Genomic DNA, 16,355 nt, shown 5'->3' on the forward strand with positions numbered 1-16,355 from the left:
AAAGAGATCTACTCCCTCCCCCATCCATCCTCTCCACTGTAGCCACTACATCGCTTTGAGCCCGAGAGGAGAGGAGGATGCGTTTAAACACTCCGATTAAATGATGTACCTTTAATTCGCTTCTCAGTGATGTATAAATATGGGTATTTCTGGAATACGTCATCGTTGATGGATTTTCACATTGACCTCTTTATTCGGAACAATATTTTGATGGGATATAACGTCGTATTGTAAAGGACCGGGGATGACAAAGAGAATGGGATACCGAGACTGGAGATGGCTTACTCTTTGGTGGCATCATTTCTTTCTCTTGTGGAGTACAATAAACGGACAGACTCGTTACAGCATCCCAGAAGAACTGGAACTGGGCTCTATGGTTGGAAATCTAGCCAAAGATCTGGGTTTGGGACTATCTGATATTTTTGACCGTAAATTGCGTGTCGCCTCTGAGGCTGGTGAGCAGTATTTCAGCGTGGATGCGGGGAAGGGCGAGCTGGTGGTGAATGACAGAATAGACAGAGAGGCTTTATGCGGACAAAGCGCTAGCTGTGTGTTGCCTCTGCAAGTAGTAATAGAGAACCCGCTACAGTTACACCGGATAGAAGTGGAAATAAGAGACGTAAATGACAACGCTCCCAGTTTTCTCAAAAACGATCATATAATAGAAATTGCTGAATCCACCGTTGTAGGTGTGCGTTTTCCTTTAGAGAGTGCAGAGGATTCTGATGTAGGAAGTAACGGATTAAAGACTTATACACTAAGCAAAGATGAGTGCTTCACTTTAAAAGTTAAAGAAATTGAAAATGGACGAAAAATTCCAGAATTGGTGTTAAATAAATCATTAGACCGCGAGAAAAAAGCCGTTCACAATTTATTTCTTACTGCTGTGGATGGAGGCAATCCGGTCAAGTCTGGAACTTCAAAAATAACTGTGAATGTGCTTGATATTAATGACAATGTGCCATTATTCGAAAATGCTTTATATAAAATTGCTGTTCAAGAAAACAGAACAAATGGCTCCTTTGTAATTACAACAAAAGCAACAGACATAGATGAGGGTCCAAATGGAGAAATTGAGTACTCGCTTGGTATACACACACCACCATCAGTGCAGTCATTGTTTCATATAGATGCTGTGACGGGAGATATATTTTTGAAAAACCAGCTGGACCATGAAACTCAAGCCTCATATCGAATAGACATTAGTGCAAAAGACAAAGGCTTGCCTAAGATGGAGGGTCACTGCAATGTGCAGGTGGATGTCTTAGACGTTAATGATAACGCTCCTGAAATTGTTCTGACTTCAAAACCCACTTCAGTGCCCGAAGACTCTCGCAGTGGGACAGTGGTGGCTTTACTCAGCGTCCGTGACCTTGATTCCGGTGATAACGGTAAAGTGACGTTACAACTTCCCAAACGTTCTCCCTTTACTCTTAAACCATCATTTTCTAATAATTACGCGCTGGTTACCAGTGGTGCTTTAGACCGAGAGAGTTTCTCAGAGTATAATATTGAGATAACAGCCACTGATTCAGGCTCTCCTCCTCTCTCTAGTAAGAAAATTATACCTGTCAGCATCACTGATGTGAATGACAACCCTCCTGTCTTCACTCAGCCCTCCTATAATGTATATTTAAAAGAGAACGGGGTACCAGGGTCTATACTGTACTCAGTATCAGCATCTGACCTGGATTTTGGTGAAAACGCCAAAATCTCTTACTCTATACTGGACTCTAAAGTGCAGGACGTGTCTGTCTCATCTTATGTTTACATTAACTCAGATAACGGCAGCATCTACAGCATGCACTCGTTTGACTATGAGAAACTGAAGGTGTTTCAGATTCAGGTTCAGGCAAAGGACCAGGGCTCTCCGTCTCTCAGCAGCAACGCCACCGTCCATGTTTTTATCCTGGACCAGAACGACAATGCCCCCGCTGTTATTTACCCCTCCTCCGCTGCCCTGGGCTCCCTCTCTCACCAGAGGATGCCCCGCTCCGCTAAAGCGGGTCACCTGGTCACAAAGGTGACGGCTGTGGACGCTGACTCGGGCCATAACGCCTGGATCTCCTACAGACTGGCGGAGGCCACAGACGCCTCTCTGTTCACTGTCAATCTGTACACAGGGGAGGTGAGGACTAAACGCGCTGCGTCCGAGCAGGACGACTCCTCTCAGAGGCTGCTTATAGAGATCAAGGACGATGGGGAACCGGTCCAGTCCTCCACCGTCACGGTGTCCATCCTGCTGGAGGACGGCCTCCATGAGCCCATCTTAGACCTCCGACAGAAAGCGGCCGAGCCCAGCAAGAAAACTGGGAGAATCACCCTTTATCTGATTCTCTCTCTGGCCTCGGTGTCCGTGCTGTCTCTGCTGACTTTTCTCATCTTAGCGGTTAAATGCATCAGGAACAGCAGAAGCAGCGGTAGTTGCTGCACGAGACGGAGCGACTGTGATGATTACAAGAACCCCAACAGAAACCTGCAGATACAACTCAATACTGACGGACCTATAAAGTACGTGGAGGTCCTGGGAGGAGACATGTTGTCTCAGAGTCAGTCCTTCAGGTCCTGTATGTCTCCGATGTCAGAGTACAGTGATTTCACTTTGATTAAACCCAGCAGCACCACTGACTTTAAGGAGGTGATCAGTGTTCTGGATGCGTCTTTACCCGACAGCACCTGGACCTTTGAGAGCCAGCAGGTGAGCAGATGACGGTTTATTGGACTGTCAACATCATATTTTATTAAATTACATTACATATGGTAATGTTTGATTGTTTTAAAATATTCATGTTTTCGCGGTAAAAACTGAAAGCTGCCTAGTTCACCCTTGTTTTTTTATCATATGCTGAAACATACACAAAGAGCACAGTGTTATTATGTTCATTGTACACTCAGTTAATGTTGTTATTAAGGGCTCTGGTATTGTAATGGAGGCAAAGTGTTTTTTATTTTATATAACTAAAAGTATTAATTTCTGACTTCAAGAACGACTGTAGCCTTTCATACATGCCTAATTACAGAGGACAGGGTTTTGACTTGGCTTACGTCTGTTAATTTGGTGCATACACTCCTCTGTGAATATATATGTTCTTTGATTGTATAAATTGCATATTGTTTCAGCAACACAATTGTAAAACCAGAGGAATAAGGTGGATCTTCCACCCATCACACAGTAGTGCATGTAGTCCGATTCTTACAAGCACAGCTGTGTCTTTAAAAGCTCAGCTCCCTTCGTATTGGATGGTAGTGATGGATGCTGTGCACCAATCGCATGTAGAATTGTACAATGAGATCTACCCCCTCCCCCTCACAGTCTCAGCACTGTAAAATGTTAACAATGCAAAGAGCTAGAGCACGGTAGGTGATGCGCTCGTTTCCGCCAGCTGTAAAAGAAATCGTTTATTTTTAAGCTTCAGACATGAGCAACGATGCTTCATATATTTTTATGGGAATAGCTAATGCTCCTTGGAACTGGATATTAACTTCGATTTTCTCGATGGGATCTAACATATTCTAACGGATAAGGGATGACAAAGAGAATGGGATACCGAGCCTGGAGATGGCAGGCGCTTTGGTGGCATCATTTCTTTCTATTGTGGAGTACAATAGACGGACAGACTCGTTACAGCATACCAGAGGAACTAAAACAGGGCTCTGTGGTTGGAAATCTAGCCAAAGATCTGGGTTTGGGACTATCTGACATTTTTGACCGTAAGCTGCGTGTCGCCTCTGAGGCTGGTGAGCAGTATTTCCGTGTGGATGCGGGGAAGGGCGAGCTGGTGGTGAATGACAGAATAGACAGAGAGGCTTTATGCGGACAAAGCGCCAGCTGTGTTCTACCTCTGCAGGTTGTAATTGAAAACCCTCTAAATTTACATCGGATTGAGGTAGAAATAAAAGATATAAACGACAATTCTCCCAGTTTTCATACAAATGAATTATCTTTAAAAATTCCCGAAACGGCAGCTGTGGGGACTCGATTTCCCCTGGAGAGTGCAGAGGATTCTGACGTTGGCAGTAATTCAGTTAAATCCTACATGTTGCCTAAAAACGACTGCTTTACGCTGAAAATGAAGGAAGTTGAGGACGGCAAAATAGTCCCGGAGTTAGTATTAGAGAAGCCTCTTGACCGAGAGAAGAAAACAGTTCATCAGCTACTCTTGACTGCATTAGACGGCGGAAACCCAGTCATGTCTGGCACCTCACAGATCACTATCACAGTACTTGACGTGAATGACAATTATCCAGTTTTCGATAAAAATATATATAAGGTTTCGTTAGGGGAAAATACTGCAAAAGACACTTTTGTTATCAAAATTACAGCAACTGATGCTGACGAGGGACCAAACGCAGACGTTGAATTCTCTTTTGGCTCACGGACACCCGATTCCGTCTCATCGGTTTTTGAAATAAATTCATTAACAGGGGACATATATTTGAAAGGACACTTGGATTATGAAAGGGCCGCATCATACAAAATTGAAATAACTGCGAAAGACAAAGGGTTTCCTGAAATGGAGAGTCACTGTCGTCTACAGATAGATGTTGTAGATTTTAATGATAACACCCCAGAAATTGTTCTCACCTCTGAACCACAGCCGGTGCGCGAAGACGCACCAAGTGGCACAGTGGTGGCTTTGCTCAATGCACGTGACGCTGATTCCAATAACAACAGCAAAGTGACACTGCAACTACCCAAAGGTTCTCCCTTTTCTTTAAAACCATCATTTTCTAATAATTACGCACTGGTTACCAGTGGTGCTTTAGACCGAGAGAGTTTCTCAGAGTATAATATTGAAATAACAGCCACCGATTCAGGCTCTCCTCCTCTCTCTAGTAAAAAGATTATACCTGTCAGCATCACTGATGTGAATGACAACCCTCCTGTCTTCACTCAGCCCTCCTATAATGTATATTTAAAAGAGAACGGGGTACCAGGGTCTATACTGTACTCAGTATCAGCATCTGACCTGGATTTTGGTGAAAACGCCAAAATCTCTTACTCTATACTGGACTCTAAAGTGCAGGACGTGTCTGTCTCATCTTATGTTTACATTAACTCAGATAACGGCAGCATCTACAGCATGCACTCGTTTGACTATGAGAAACTGAAGGTGTTTCAGATTCAGGTTCAGGCAAAGGACCAGGGCTCTCCGTCTCTCAGCAGCAACGCCACCGTCCATGTTTTTATCCTGGACCAGAACGACAATGCCCCCGCTGTTATTTACCCCTCCTCCGCTGCCCTGGGCTCCCTCTCTCACCAGAGGATGCCCCGCTCCGCTAAAGCGGGTCACCTGGTCACAAAGGTGACGGCTGTGGACGCTGACTCGGGCCATAACGCCTGGATCTCCTACAGACTGGCGGAGGCCACAGACGCCTCTCTGTTCACTGTCAATCTGTACACAGGGGAGGTGAGGACTAAACGCGCTGCGTCCGAGCAGGACGACTCCTCTCAGAGGCTGCTTATAGAGATCAAGGACGACGGGGAACCGGTCCAGTCCTCCACCGTCACGGTGTCCATCCTGCTGGAGGACGGCCTCCATGAGCCCATCTTAGACCTCCGACAGAAAGCGGCCGAGCCCAGCAAGAAAACTGGGAGAATCACCCTTTATCTGATTCTCTCTCTGGCCTCGGTGTCCGTGCTGTCTCTGCTGACTTTTCTCATCTTAGCGGTTAAATGCATCAGGAACAGCAGAAGCAGCGGTAGTTGCTGCACGAGACGGAGCGACTGTGATGATTACAAGAACCCCAACAGAAACCTGCAGATACAACTCAATACTGACGGACCTATAAAATACGTGGAGGTCCTGGGAGGAGACATGTTGTCTCAGAGTCAGTCCTTCAGGTCCTGTATGTCTCCGATGTCAGAGTACAGTGATTTCACTTTGATTAAACCCAGCAGCACCACTGACTTTAAGGAGGTGATCAGTGTCCTGGATGCGTCTTTACCCGACAGCACCTGGACCTTTGAGAGCCAGCAGGTGAGCAGAAAAAAATAGTAGACGTATTTTGTAATTTTATATCGTTGTATACAGATTGTTTCAATTTTAAATACCTTACTGCCATCTTGTAACGTGGCGTCTTCGTGGGGCTTAAAACGTATAGTACGGGTAAACAGTAACAAGCATTTTTTCTTTGTTTCTTCTTTTTTTTTAGCAGCCTTCGCTAAACATTTCGGCTTTCTGTTGATTTTTCCTGCTGCCTTATGTGGTTTACATATCCTGTCATGGTATTTTATCATTTCGTCCAATCGTTATTGTCAGTTTAATAATCCAAACACTAAATTGTGATTTTCATCACCAAGTCATCTTTTTCAACACATCAAAACCATTAAATGTTGGAACCCTGTTGCTTCCTTTTTTACTTTTTAAATTCCCCCTGCCTAATATTTGTTTCTGCTACAAAGGCCTACATTGTGTCAAAGTTCAGATTTTGTAGATAGCTCTAGTTTCGTGGAACTGTATGAGGAGTGTGGAATGCTCCCTTTATACAGTAGTTGCATGAATGGTACTTTGTTTCAGCACCAAAAAGTTGGACAGCGAAACCTTGAATAGGCTTGCTTATAGCAGGACCAAACTGCATAGCAATACTGTCACTTTTTTCTCATTCAAATCACAAAAATAGTTTGCTTAATCAAAGGTGTGAATAACCAGAACACAGAGTATTTGTAATTTTGTTATCAGATTTAATGTTTATTTGCATTTAGATTATTGGCGATCTGTAACAACTGACACTGTATCATGACTTTTTACACACTCTTAATGCATGGAGACAGGTTCTTTCAGGGACGGCTGTGTCTTTAAAAACACTGCTCACCCCCTTCTCATTGGCTGGTAGAGATGGATACTATGCACCAATGAAACGTAGAAATGTACAAAGAGATCTACTCCCTCCCCCATTCAGCCTAAAGCACCGTACACATTTTCATTGCAAGGAGCTGGATGAGAGGGAGTGATGCTCTTATCTGAATTACAAAAAGAAATATCTCTATTTCTGGTATGAAACGATTTTGGATATTTGTTTTGGATTAATGCTTTATTGCAATGGGTGGTAACTATCTGCTTTTCGATTACCTCAATGGGAAATAATTTTAACGGATCGGGGATGACAAAGACAATAGGATACCGAGACTGGAGATGGCAGGCGCTTTGGTGGCATACTTTCTTTCTCTTGTGGAGTACAATAAACGGACAGACTCGTTACAGCATCCCAGAGGAACTAAAAAAGGGCTCTGTGGTTGGAAATCTAGCCAAAGATCTGGGTTTGGGACTATCTGACATTTTTGACCGTAAGCTGCGTGTCGCCTCTGAGGCTGGTGAGCAGTATTTCAGTGTGGATGCGGGGAAGGGCGAGCTGGTGGTGAATGACAGAATAGACAGAGAGGCTTTATGCGGACAAAGCGCCAGCTGTGTGTTCCTCTGCAAGTGGTTATTGATAAACCGTTACAACTGCACCGAGTTGAAGTGGAAATACAAGACATTAATGATAATTCTCCAACATTCCCTTCTCAAGATATTATATTAGAAATATCCGAATCGACCGCGGCAGGGGCACGTTTTCCTTTGGAGACCGCGCAAGATCTTGATGTTGGAGTGAATTCAGTGAGGTCATATACTTTAAGTAAAGACGACTTTTTTAGTTTAAAGATAAAAGATGTGTCCGGTGGTAGGAAAGTCCCAGAGCTAGTACTGTCAAAATCTCTCGACAGAGAAAAAAAGCCAATACATCAGCTTCAACTAACAGCTATAGACGGGGGAAACCCAGTGAAATCTGGGACCTCCCAGATAACTATAAATGTGCTTGATATTAATGATAATTTTCCTGTATTTGAGAAAAATATTTACAAAGTTTTTATAAGTGAAAATGGCGTACAAGGTGCATCTATTCTTAAACTTACAGCAAAAGATACCGATGAAGGTCCTAATGGAGAAGTAGAGTATTCATTTGGAGCGCACACACCAGACGTTGTCCTATCTGTGTTTGATATTGATTCATTAGCCGGAGAAGTACGTCTGATAGGTAAATTAGATTTCGAAACAAATGCGAATTATGAAATAGATATTTGTGCAAGAGACAAAGGAACTCCGAGAATGGAAGGGCATTGCACCCTCCATGTTGAAGTGTTAGATGTTAACGATAATGCTCCACATATATTTCTGACCTCCCAACCAAACTCTGTGCCTGAGGACGCACCAAGTGGTACTGTAGTAGCTTTAATTAGTGCCCGAGACATTGACTCTGGTGATAACGGAAAAGTGACATTACAACTACCCAAAGGCTCTACTTTTAATCTAAAACCCTCTTTTTCAGATAATTACGCACTGGTTACCAGTGGTGCTTTAGACCGAGAGAGTTTCCCAGAGTATAATATTGAGATAACAGCCACTGATTCAGGCTCTCCTCCTCTGTCCAGTAAGAAAACTATAAATGTCAGCATCGCTGATGTGAATGACAACCCTCCTGTCTTCACTCAGCCCTCCTATAATGTATATTTAAAAGAGAACGGGGTACCAGGGTCTATACTGTACTCAGTATCAGCATCTGACCTGGATTTTGGTGAAAACGCCAAAATCTCTTACTCTATACTGGACTCTAAAGTGCAGGACGTGTCTGTCTCATCTTATGTTTACATTAACTCAGATAACGGCAGCATCTACAGCATGCACTCGTTTGACTATGAGAAACTGAAGGTGTTTCAGATTCAGGTTCAGGCAAAGGACCAGGGCTCTCCGTCTCTCAGCAGCAACGCCACCGTCCATGTTTTTATCCTGGACCAGAACGACAATGCCCCCGCTGTTATTTACCCCTCCTCCGCTGCCCTGGGCTCCCTCTCTCACCAGAGGATGCCCCGCTCCGCTAAAGCGGGTCACCTGGTCACAAAGGTGACGGCTGTGGACGCTGACTCGGGCCATAACGCCTGGATCTCCTACAGACTGGCGGAGGCCACAGACGCCTCTCTGTTCACTGTCAATCTGTACACAGGGGAGGTGAGGACTAAACGCGCTGCGTCCGAGCAGGACGACTCCTCTCAGAGGCTGCTTATAGAGATCAAGGACGACGGGGAACCGGTCCAGTCCTCCACCGTCACGGTGTCCATCCTGCTGGAGGACGGCCTCCATGAGCCCATCTTAGACCTCCGACAGAAAGCGGCCGAGCCCAGCAAGAAAACTGGGAGAATCACCCTTTATCTGATTCTCTCTCTGGCCTCGGTGTCCGTGCTGTCTCTGCTGACTTTTCTCATCTTAGCGGTTAAATGCATCAGGAACAGCAGAAGCAGCGGTAGTTGCTGCACGAGACGGAGCGACTGTGATGATTACAAGAACCCCAACAGAAACCTGCAGATACAACTCAATACTGACGGACCTATAAAGTACGTGGAGGTCCTGGGAGGAGACATGTTGTCTCAGAGTCAGTCCTTCAGGTCCTGTATGTCTCCGATGTCAGAGTACAGTGATTTCACTTTGATTAAACCCAGCAGCACCACTGACTTTAAGGAGGTGATCAGTGTTCTGGATGCGTCTTTACCCGACAGCACCTGGACCTTTGAGAGCCAGCAGGTGAGCAGAAAAAATTAGTAGACCTACTTTGTAATTGTATTTGGTTGTATACGCATTTTTCCTTTACTGCCCTTTGATAACATGGTGTTTTCATGGTCACAAGCAGTCATCCAGCATGTCAGCATAAAACAACAGGCCTTCTTTACTCCTTTATTAGTGACATCATTGTCTTCTAGATTTCTTGAATAGCCTGAAATTAAAAAAACAACATTTCCCTTAAAAAGCGAATACATTGACTTCTATCATGAGAAAATAGATTTTTGAAAATATGTTTAACTAAAGTAGGAACTCTGAGTAACCGTTTCTAACGATCACAATGTATATATATTTTTTAGAAAGCATGCACATATATTTCCATTTTTAATCAGACGTTGCTTTTACATTATACAATAATTGTTAAGTAGCCTACTTGCAAATGTAGTATTTTTAAAATATATTTTCAAAATTAAAGTATTTTTTTATATACATATATATATTATATTTTATAGTCATCATTAGTTGTCAGCAATCCTTGAAAATAAGGTGACCAGTGCATATGGGGTAGGGCCTAGGCCTATTGGAATTAAAATCCATGTTTTGTTTGTTTTTTTTACAGCTGAATTTTTAGCACATTTTTTGTCACACAAATCTGACGTTTCCTAATATTAATTTTATTAAAATGCATAACAACCTTGAGGGGGTGCAGTAGCTTTATGCAGAGTTGGCCTTCTGTGATTGGATAGTAGAAATGGATGCTGTGAACCAATAGGATACAGGACGGTACAAAGAGATCTACTCCATCCCCCATTCAGCCTCTCCACAGTAACCCTCACAGTGCTCAGAGCTGGAGAGGAGATGCGCTTATATGAAGGCGTCCGGAATATATATTTAATTACCAATTATCTAAGGATTTATTTTAATTGGAGTGTACATTCTGGCGATGGCTTTGAACGCTGGGTTGTGTTGACGAACACCTTGATGGGAAAAAACGTATTCTAACGGATCGGTGATAACAAAGAGAATGGGATACCGAGACTGGAGATGGCAGGCGCTTTGGTGGCATTATTTCTTTCTCTTCTGGAGTACAATAGACGGACAGACTCGTTACACTATCCCGGAGGAACTAAAACAGGGCTCTGTGGTTGGAAATCTAGCCAAAGATCTGGGTTTGGGACTATCTGAGATTTTTGACCGTAAGCTGCGTGTCGCCTCTGAGGCTGGTGAGCAGTATTTCAGTGTGGATGCGGGGAAGGGCGAGCTGGTGGTGAATGACAGAATAGACAGAGAGGCTTTATGCGGACAAAGCGCCAGCTGTTTATTGCCTTTACAGGTTGTAACGGAGAATCCGCTACAGCTACACCGGATAGAAGTAGAAATAAGGGACATGAACGACAATTCTCCGATTTTTATAACAGAGGAACGATCCTTAAAAATAGCAGAATCTACTGCCACAGGCATCCGCTTCCCTTTAGACACTGCACATGATCAGGACGTCGGTAGTAATTCAGTTAAATCTTATACTCTAAGTAAAAACGAGTGTTTTAGTTTGAAAATGAAAGAGCTATCTGGTGACAGACAAGTTCCAGAACTAGTACTAGAAAAATCACTTGACAGAGAGAAACAAAGTGTCCATCAGTTATTACTGACCGCATTAGACGGAGGCAATCCTGTTAAAACTGGAACCACTAAAATCATAGTTACTGTACTCGACAACAACGACAATGTCCCTGTTTTCAAAATGCCGTTGTATAATGTAACTGTACGTGAAAATAGTGTCGCTGGTTCTGTACTTGTAAAAGTTGAAGCAACAGACGCAGACGAGGGTGTTAATGGAGAGATTGAATACGCATTTGCTGACCACACACCCCTATCGCTGTTATCTATTTTTCAGTTGGATTCGGGTACAGGTGAGATATCCTTAGTAGGACCGTTAGATTATGAAAGAACTGCAGTACATGAAATACGTATTACTGCAAAAGATAAAGGAGTTCCTGAGATGGAGGGCCACTGTCGTGTGCAAGTAGTAGTGATAGACATTAATGACAATTCCCCAGAAATAGTTCTCACTTCAAAACCAAACCCGGTGCGTGAGGATGCACCAAGAGGCACAGTTGTCGCCTTAATCAGTGCACGAGACCTTGATTCCAGTAATAACGGCAAGGTGACGTTAAAACTCGGAAAGGGTTTACCCTTCAGTTTAAAACCATCATTTTCTAATAACTACGCACTGGTTACGAATGGTTTATTAGACCGAGAAAGTTTCTCAGAGTATAATATTGAGGTAACAGCCACTGATTCAGGCTCTCCTCCTCTCTCTAGTAAGAAAATTATACCTGTCAGCATCACTGATGTGAATGACAACCCTCCTGTCTTCACTCAGCCCTCCTATAATGTATATTTAAAAGAGAACGGGGTACCAGGGTCTATACTGTACTCAGTATCAGCATCTGACCTGGATTTTGGTGAAAACGCCAAAATCTCTTACTCTATACTGGACTCTAAAGTGCAGGACGTGTCTGTCTCATCTTATGTTTACATTAACTCAGATAACGGCAGCATCTACAGCATGCACTCGTTTGACTATGAGAAACTGAAGGTGTTTCAGATTCAGGTTCAGGCAAAGGACCAGGGCTCTCCGTCTCTCAGCAGCAACGCCACCGTCCATGTTTTTATCCTGGACCAGAACGACAATGCCCCCGCTGTTATTTACCCCTCCTCCGCTGCCCTGGGCTCCCTCTCTCACCAGAGGATGCCCCGCTCCGCTAAAGCGGGTCACCTGGTCACAAAGGTGACGGCTGTGGACGCTGACTCGGGCCATAACGCCTGGATCTCCTACAGACTGGCGGAGGCCACAGACGCCTCTCTGTTCACTGTCAATCTGTACACAGGGGAGGTGAGGACTAAACGCGCTGCGTCCGAGCAGGACGACTCCTCTCAGAGGCTGCTTATAGAGATCAAGGACGACGGGGAACCGGTCCAGTCCTCCACCGTCACGGTGTCCATCCTGCTGGAGGACGGCCTCCATGAGCCCATCTTAGACCTCCGACAGAAAGCGGCCGAGCCCAGCAAGAAAACTGGGAGAATCACCCTTTATCTGATTCTCTCTCTGGCCTCGGTGTCCGTGCTGTCTCTGCTGACTTTTCTCATCTTAGCGGTTAAATGCATCAGGAACAGCAGAAGCAGCGGTAGTTGCTGCACGAGACGGAGCGACTGTGATGATTACAAGAACCCCAACAGAAACCTGCAGATACAACTCAATACTGACGGACCTATAAAATACGTGGAGGTCCTGGGAGGAGACATGTTGTCTCAGAGTCAGTCCTTCAGGTCCTGTATGTCTCCGATGTCAGAGTACAGTGATTTCACTTTGATTAAACCCAGCAGCACCACTGACTTTAAGGAGGTGATCAGTGTTCTGGATGCGTCTTTACCCGACAGCACCTGGACCTTTGAGAGCCAGCAGGTGAGCAGAAAACAACAGAACTGCTTTACACATTTCCAGTCATTATTGGCATAATGCATTTAGTTTTTAATCGTTAAAACTGTGTTGATTATTGAGTATGGACGTATGGTGTTTGGTCTTAATTTAAAGATGTTTCTATTGGCAGTTTCAGATGTATGATTTGATCATAGCATAAATAAACAATAATTGTATTCAAAATTAGGCTCAATTCATGAAATTATGATGCCTATCTTTTAATAATGGCCAGTATCCCCATTTAAACTCCTGATGCAATAAGCGTTTAAAAAACGCTGGTGCATTCATTTTTTAAATGTTGTGTTATCGAGAAATTTCAGTTTTTGGAATACAGTTTTCCAAAGGAGGAATACTGAATAACAGTTTTTAACTATCACATTTTATCTAATTAAAGTTTGCACATAAGGAATTTCCATTCTATAATTAGACCTCACTCCCCTATTATAACATGTCTTAAATATTAGTGAAGGAAATGTTTGACAACGTATTTTACCAACATTTGAATAGTTTAATAATTAGCTATCAGTATTAATTGAATAACACCCATAGTCAGGATTCGTTATGGCAGCAGCAGTAAATTAAAATATGATGCCCAGTGGATTTTCGGTTCTGGAATATAAGTCCTCCTTTTTTTTATTTTCCGTGTGCTCCATAAAAATGTTATTCTATACAAAGAGAATTATCACACAAATCTGACTTACCTTTATGTCATGTTTTTAAAACGTAATGCCAGGGAGGGGGGAGTAGCAGCCTCAACGTCACTGTTAGCTCTTTGTGATTGGATAGTAAAGATGGATGCTGTGAACCAATAGGATACAGGACTGTACAAAGGGATCTACTCCATCCCCCATTCAGCCTCTCCACAGTAACCCTCACAGTGCTCAGAGCTGGAGAGGAGATGTGTCATCCGAAGGTGTCTGGAATTGAAGCTTTTGTTTTTACCAATTTTACAAGGATTTATTCAAAACAGAATGCCCATTGTGGCGGTGGAATTAATGTTGAGCTGGTTATGTGACAATTCCTCGATGGGAAAAAACGTATTCTAACGGATCGGGATAACAAAGAGAATGGGATACCGAGACTGGAGATGGCTTGCTCTCTGGTGGCATCATTTCTTTCTCTTGTGGAGTACAATAGACGGGCAGACTCGTTACAGCATACCAGAGGAACTAAAACAGGGCTCTGTGGTTGGAAATCTAGCCAAAGATCTGGGTTTGGGACTATCTGACATTTTTGACCGTAAGCTGCGTGTCGCCTCTGAGGCTGGTGAGCAGTATTTCAGTGTGGATGCGGGGAAGGGCGAGCTGGTGGTGAATGACAGAATAGACAGAGAGGCTTTATGCGGACAAAGCGCCAGCTGTGTTCTACCTCTGCAGGTTGTAATTGAAGACCCGCTACATCTTTATCGAATAGAGGTAGAAATAAGAGACGTCAATGACAATTCCCCTAGTTTTCTCAGCAAAGAAAGAAATTTAAAAATTGCGGAGCTGACAGCGGTCGGTGCGCGTTACCCTTTGGAGACCGCACAGGATCTCGACGTGGGTAGTAACTCCCTAAAGTCGTACAGTCTAAGCAAAGATGAATGTTTTAGTTTGAAAATTAAAGAGTTGGCTAATGGAAGGAAAGTGCCAGAGCTTGTTTTAGAGAAACCGCTTGATAGAGAAAAACAAAATGTCCATCAGTTACTGTTGACTGCGTTAGATGGGGGAAATCCTGTCAAAACTGGAACATCAAAGATTACAGTCACCGTCTTAGACAACAACGACAATGTTCCAGTTTTCAAAAATGCATTATATAAAATAACTTTGCCTGAAGATAGTCAAAGTGGTTTCATGCTAGTAAAGGTAGAAGCAACAGACGCAGACGAGGGTGTTAATGGAGAAATTGAATACTCATTTGCTGAGCATACACCAGATGTATTGTTGTCTATTTTTCAGATAAACTCGGCAACAGGAGAAGTTTTCCTTAAAGGGCAATTAGATTATGAAACCGTTGCAACACATGAAATAGATATTACCGCAAAAGATAAAGGAATTCCTGAAATGGAAGGTCATTGCCGTGTGCAAGTGGAGGTAATAGACATAAATGATAACGCTCCTGAAATTGTTCTAACTTCAAAACCGAGCCACGTTCCCGAGGACGCACCCAGTGGCACAGTAGTGGCTTTGCTCACTGCGCGGGACCTTGACTCCAGTGATAATGGAAAAGTGACATTGCAACTTACCAAAGATTCCCCTTTAACTCTCAAGCCTTCATTTTCTAATAACTATGCGCTGGTTACAAAAGGTGGTCTAGACAGAGAACGTTTCTCACAGTATAGTATTGAGATAACAGCTACTGATTCAGGCTCTCCTCCTCTGTCCAGTAAGAAGACTATAAATGTCAGCATCGCTGATGTGAATGACAACCCTCCTGTCTTCACTCAGCCCTCCTATAATGTATATTTAAAAGAGAACGGGGTACCAGGGTCTATACTGTACTCAGTATCAGCATCTGACCTGGATTTTGGTGAAAACGCCAAAATCTCTTACTCTATACTGGACTCTAAAGTGCAGGACGTGTCTGTCTCATCTTATGTTTACATTAACTCAGATAACGGCAGCATCTACAGCATGCACTCGTTTGACTATGAGAAACTGAAGGTGTTTCAGATTCAGGTTCAGGCAAAGGACCAGGGCTCTCCGTCTCTCAGCAGCAACGCCACCGTCCATGTTTTTATCCTGGACCAGAACGACAATGCCCCCGCTGTTATTTACCCCTCCTCCGCTGCCCTGGGCTCCCTCTCTCACCAGAGGATGCCCCGCTCCGCTAAAGCGGGTCACCTGGTCACAAAGGTGACGGCTGTGGACGCTGACTCGGGCCATAACGCCTGGATCTCCTACAGACTGGCGGAGGCCACAGACGCCTCTCTGTTCACTGTCAATCTGTACACAGGGGAGGTGAGGACTAAACGCGCTGCGTCCGAGCAGGACGACTCCTCTCAGAGGCTGCTTATAGAGATCAAGGACGACGGGGAACCGGTCCAGTCCTCCACCGTCACGGTGTCCATCCTGCTGGAGGACGGCCTCCATGAGCCCATCTTAGACCTCCGACAGAAAGCGGCCGAGCCCAGCAAGAAAACTGGGAGAATCACCCTTTATCTGATTCTCTCTCTGGCCTCGGTGTCCGTGCTGTCTCTGCTGACTTTTCTCATCTTAGCGGTTAAATGCATCAGGAACAGCAGAAGCAGCGGTAGTTGCTGCACGAGACGGAGCGACTGTGATGATTACAAGAACCCCAACAGAAACCTGCAGATACAACTCAATACTGACGGACCTATAAAGTACGTGGAGGTCCTGGGA

General features: G+C 44.1%; 4 protein-coding genes and 1 pseudogene across 4 annotated transcripts in view; all 5 read left to right on the top strand.

Annotated features, from left to right (window-relative positions):
- LOC119889225 (protocadherin gamma-A11-like) overlaps window positions 1-16,355 on the top strand; it is a 261,420-nt gene that overhangs the window by 224,537 nt on the left and 20,528 nt on the right.
- On the top strand, window positions 25-2,734 carry LOC119889243 (protocadherin gamma-C5-like). The gene has a single exon (XM_038700161.1). The coding sequence runs from the start codon at window positions 245-247 to the stop codon at window positions 2,708-2,710; it is 2,466 nt and encodes an 821-aa protein (XP_038556089.1). The 5' UTR covers window positions 25-244; the 3' UTR covers window positions 2,711-2,734.
- Window positions 3,356-6,014, top strand: LOC119889241 (protocadherin gamma-C5-like). The gene has a single exon (XM_038700159.1). The coding sequence runs from the start codon at window positions 3,528-3,530 to the stop codon at window positions 5,997-5,999; it is 2,472 nt and encodes an 823-aa protein (XP_038556087.1). The 5' UTR covers window positions 3,356-3,527; the 3' UTR covers window positions 6,000-6,014.
- On the top strand, window positions 6,899-9,590 carry LOC119889231 (annotated as a pseudogene).
- Window positions 10,302-14,082, top strand: LOC119889232 (protocadherin gamma-C5-like). The gene has a single exon (XM_038700154.1). It carries the CDS (start codon window positions 10,558-10,560, stop codon window positions 13,051-13,053), a length of 2,496 nt encoding a protein of 831 aa, XP_038556082.1. The 5' UTR covers window positions 10,302-10,557; the 3' UTR covers window positions 13,054-14,082.

Source organism: Micropterus salmoides, unplaced genomic scaffold (assembly GCF_014851395.1).
Source record: "Micropterus salmoides isolate LMB-PRFRI ecotype aquatic unplaced genomic scaffold, ASM1485139v1 Ms_hic_scaffold_5, whole genome shotgun sequence".
NCBI lineage: Eukaryota > Metazoa > Chordata > Actinopteri > Centrarchiformes > Centrarchidae > Micropterus > Micropterus salmoides.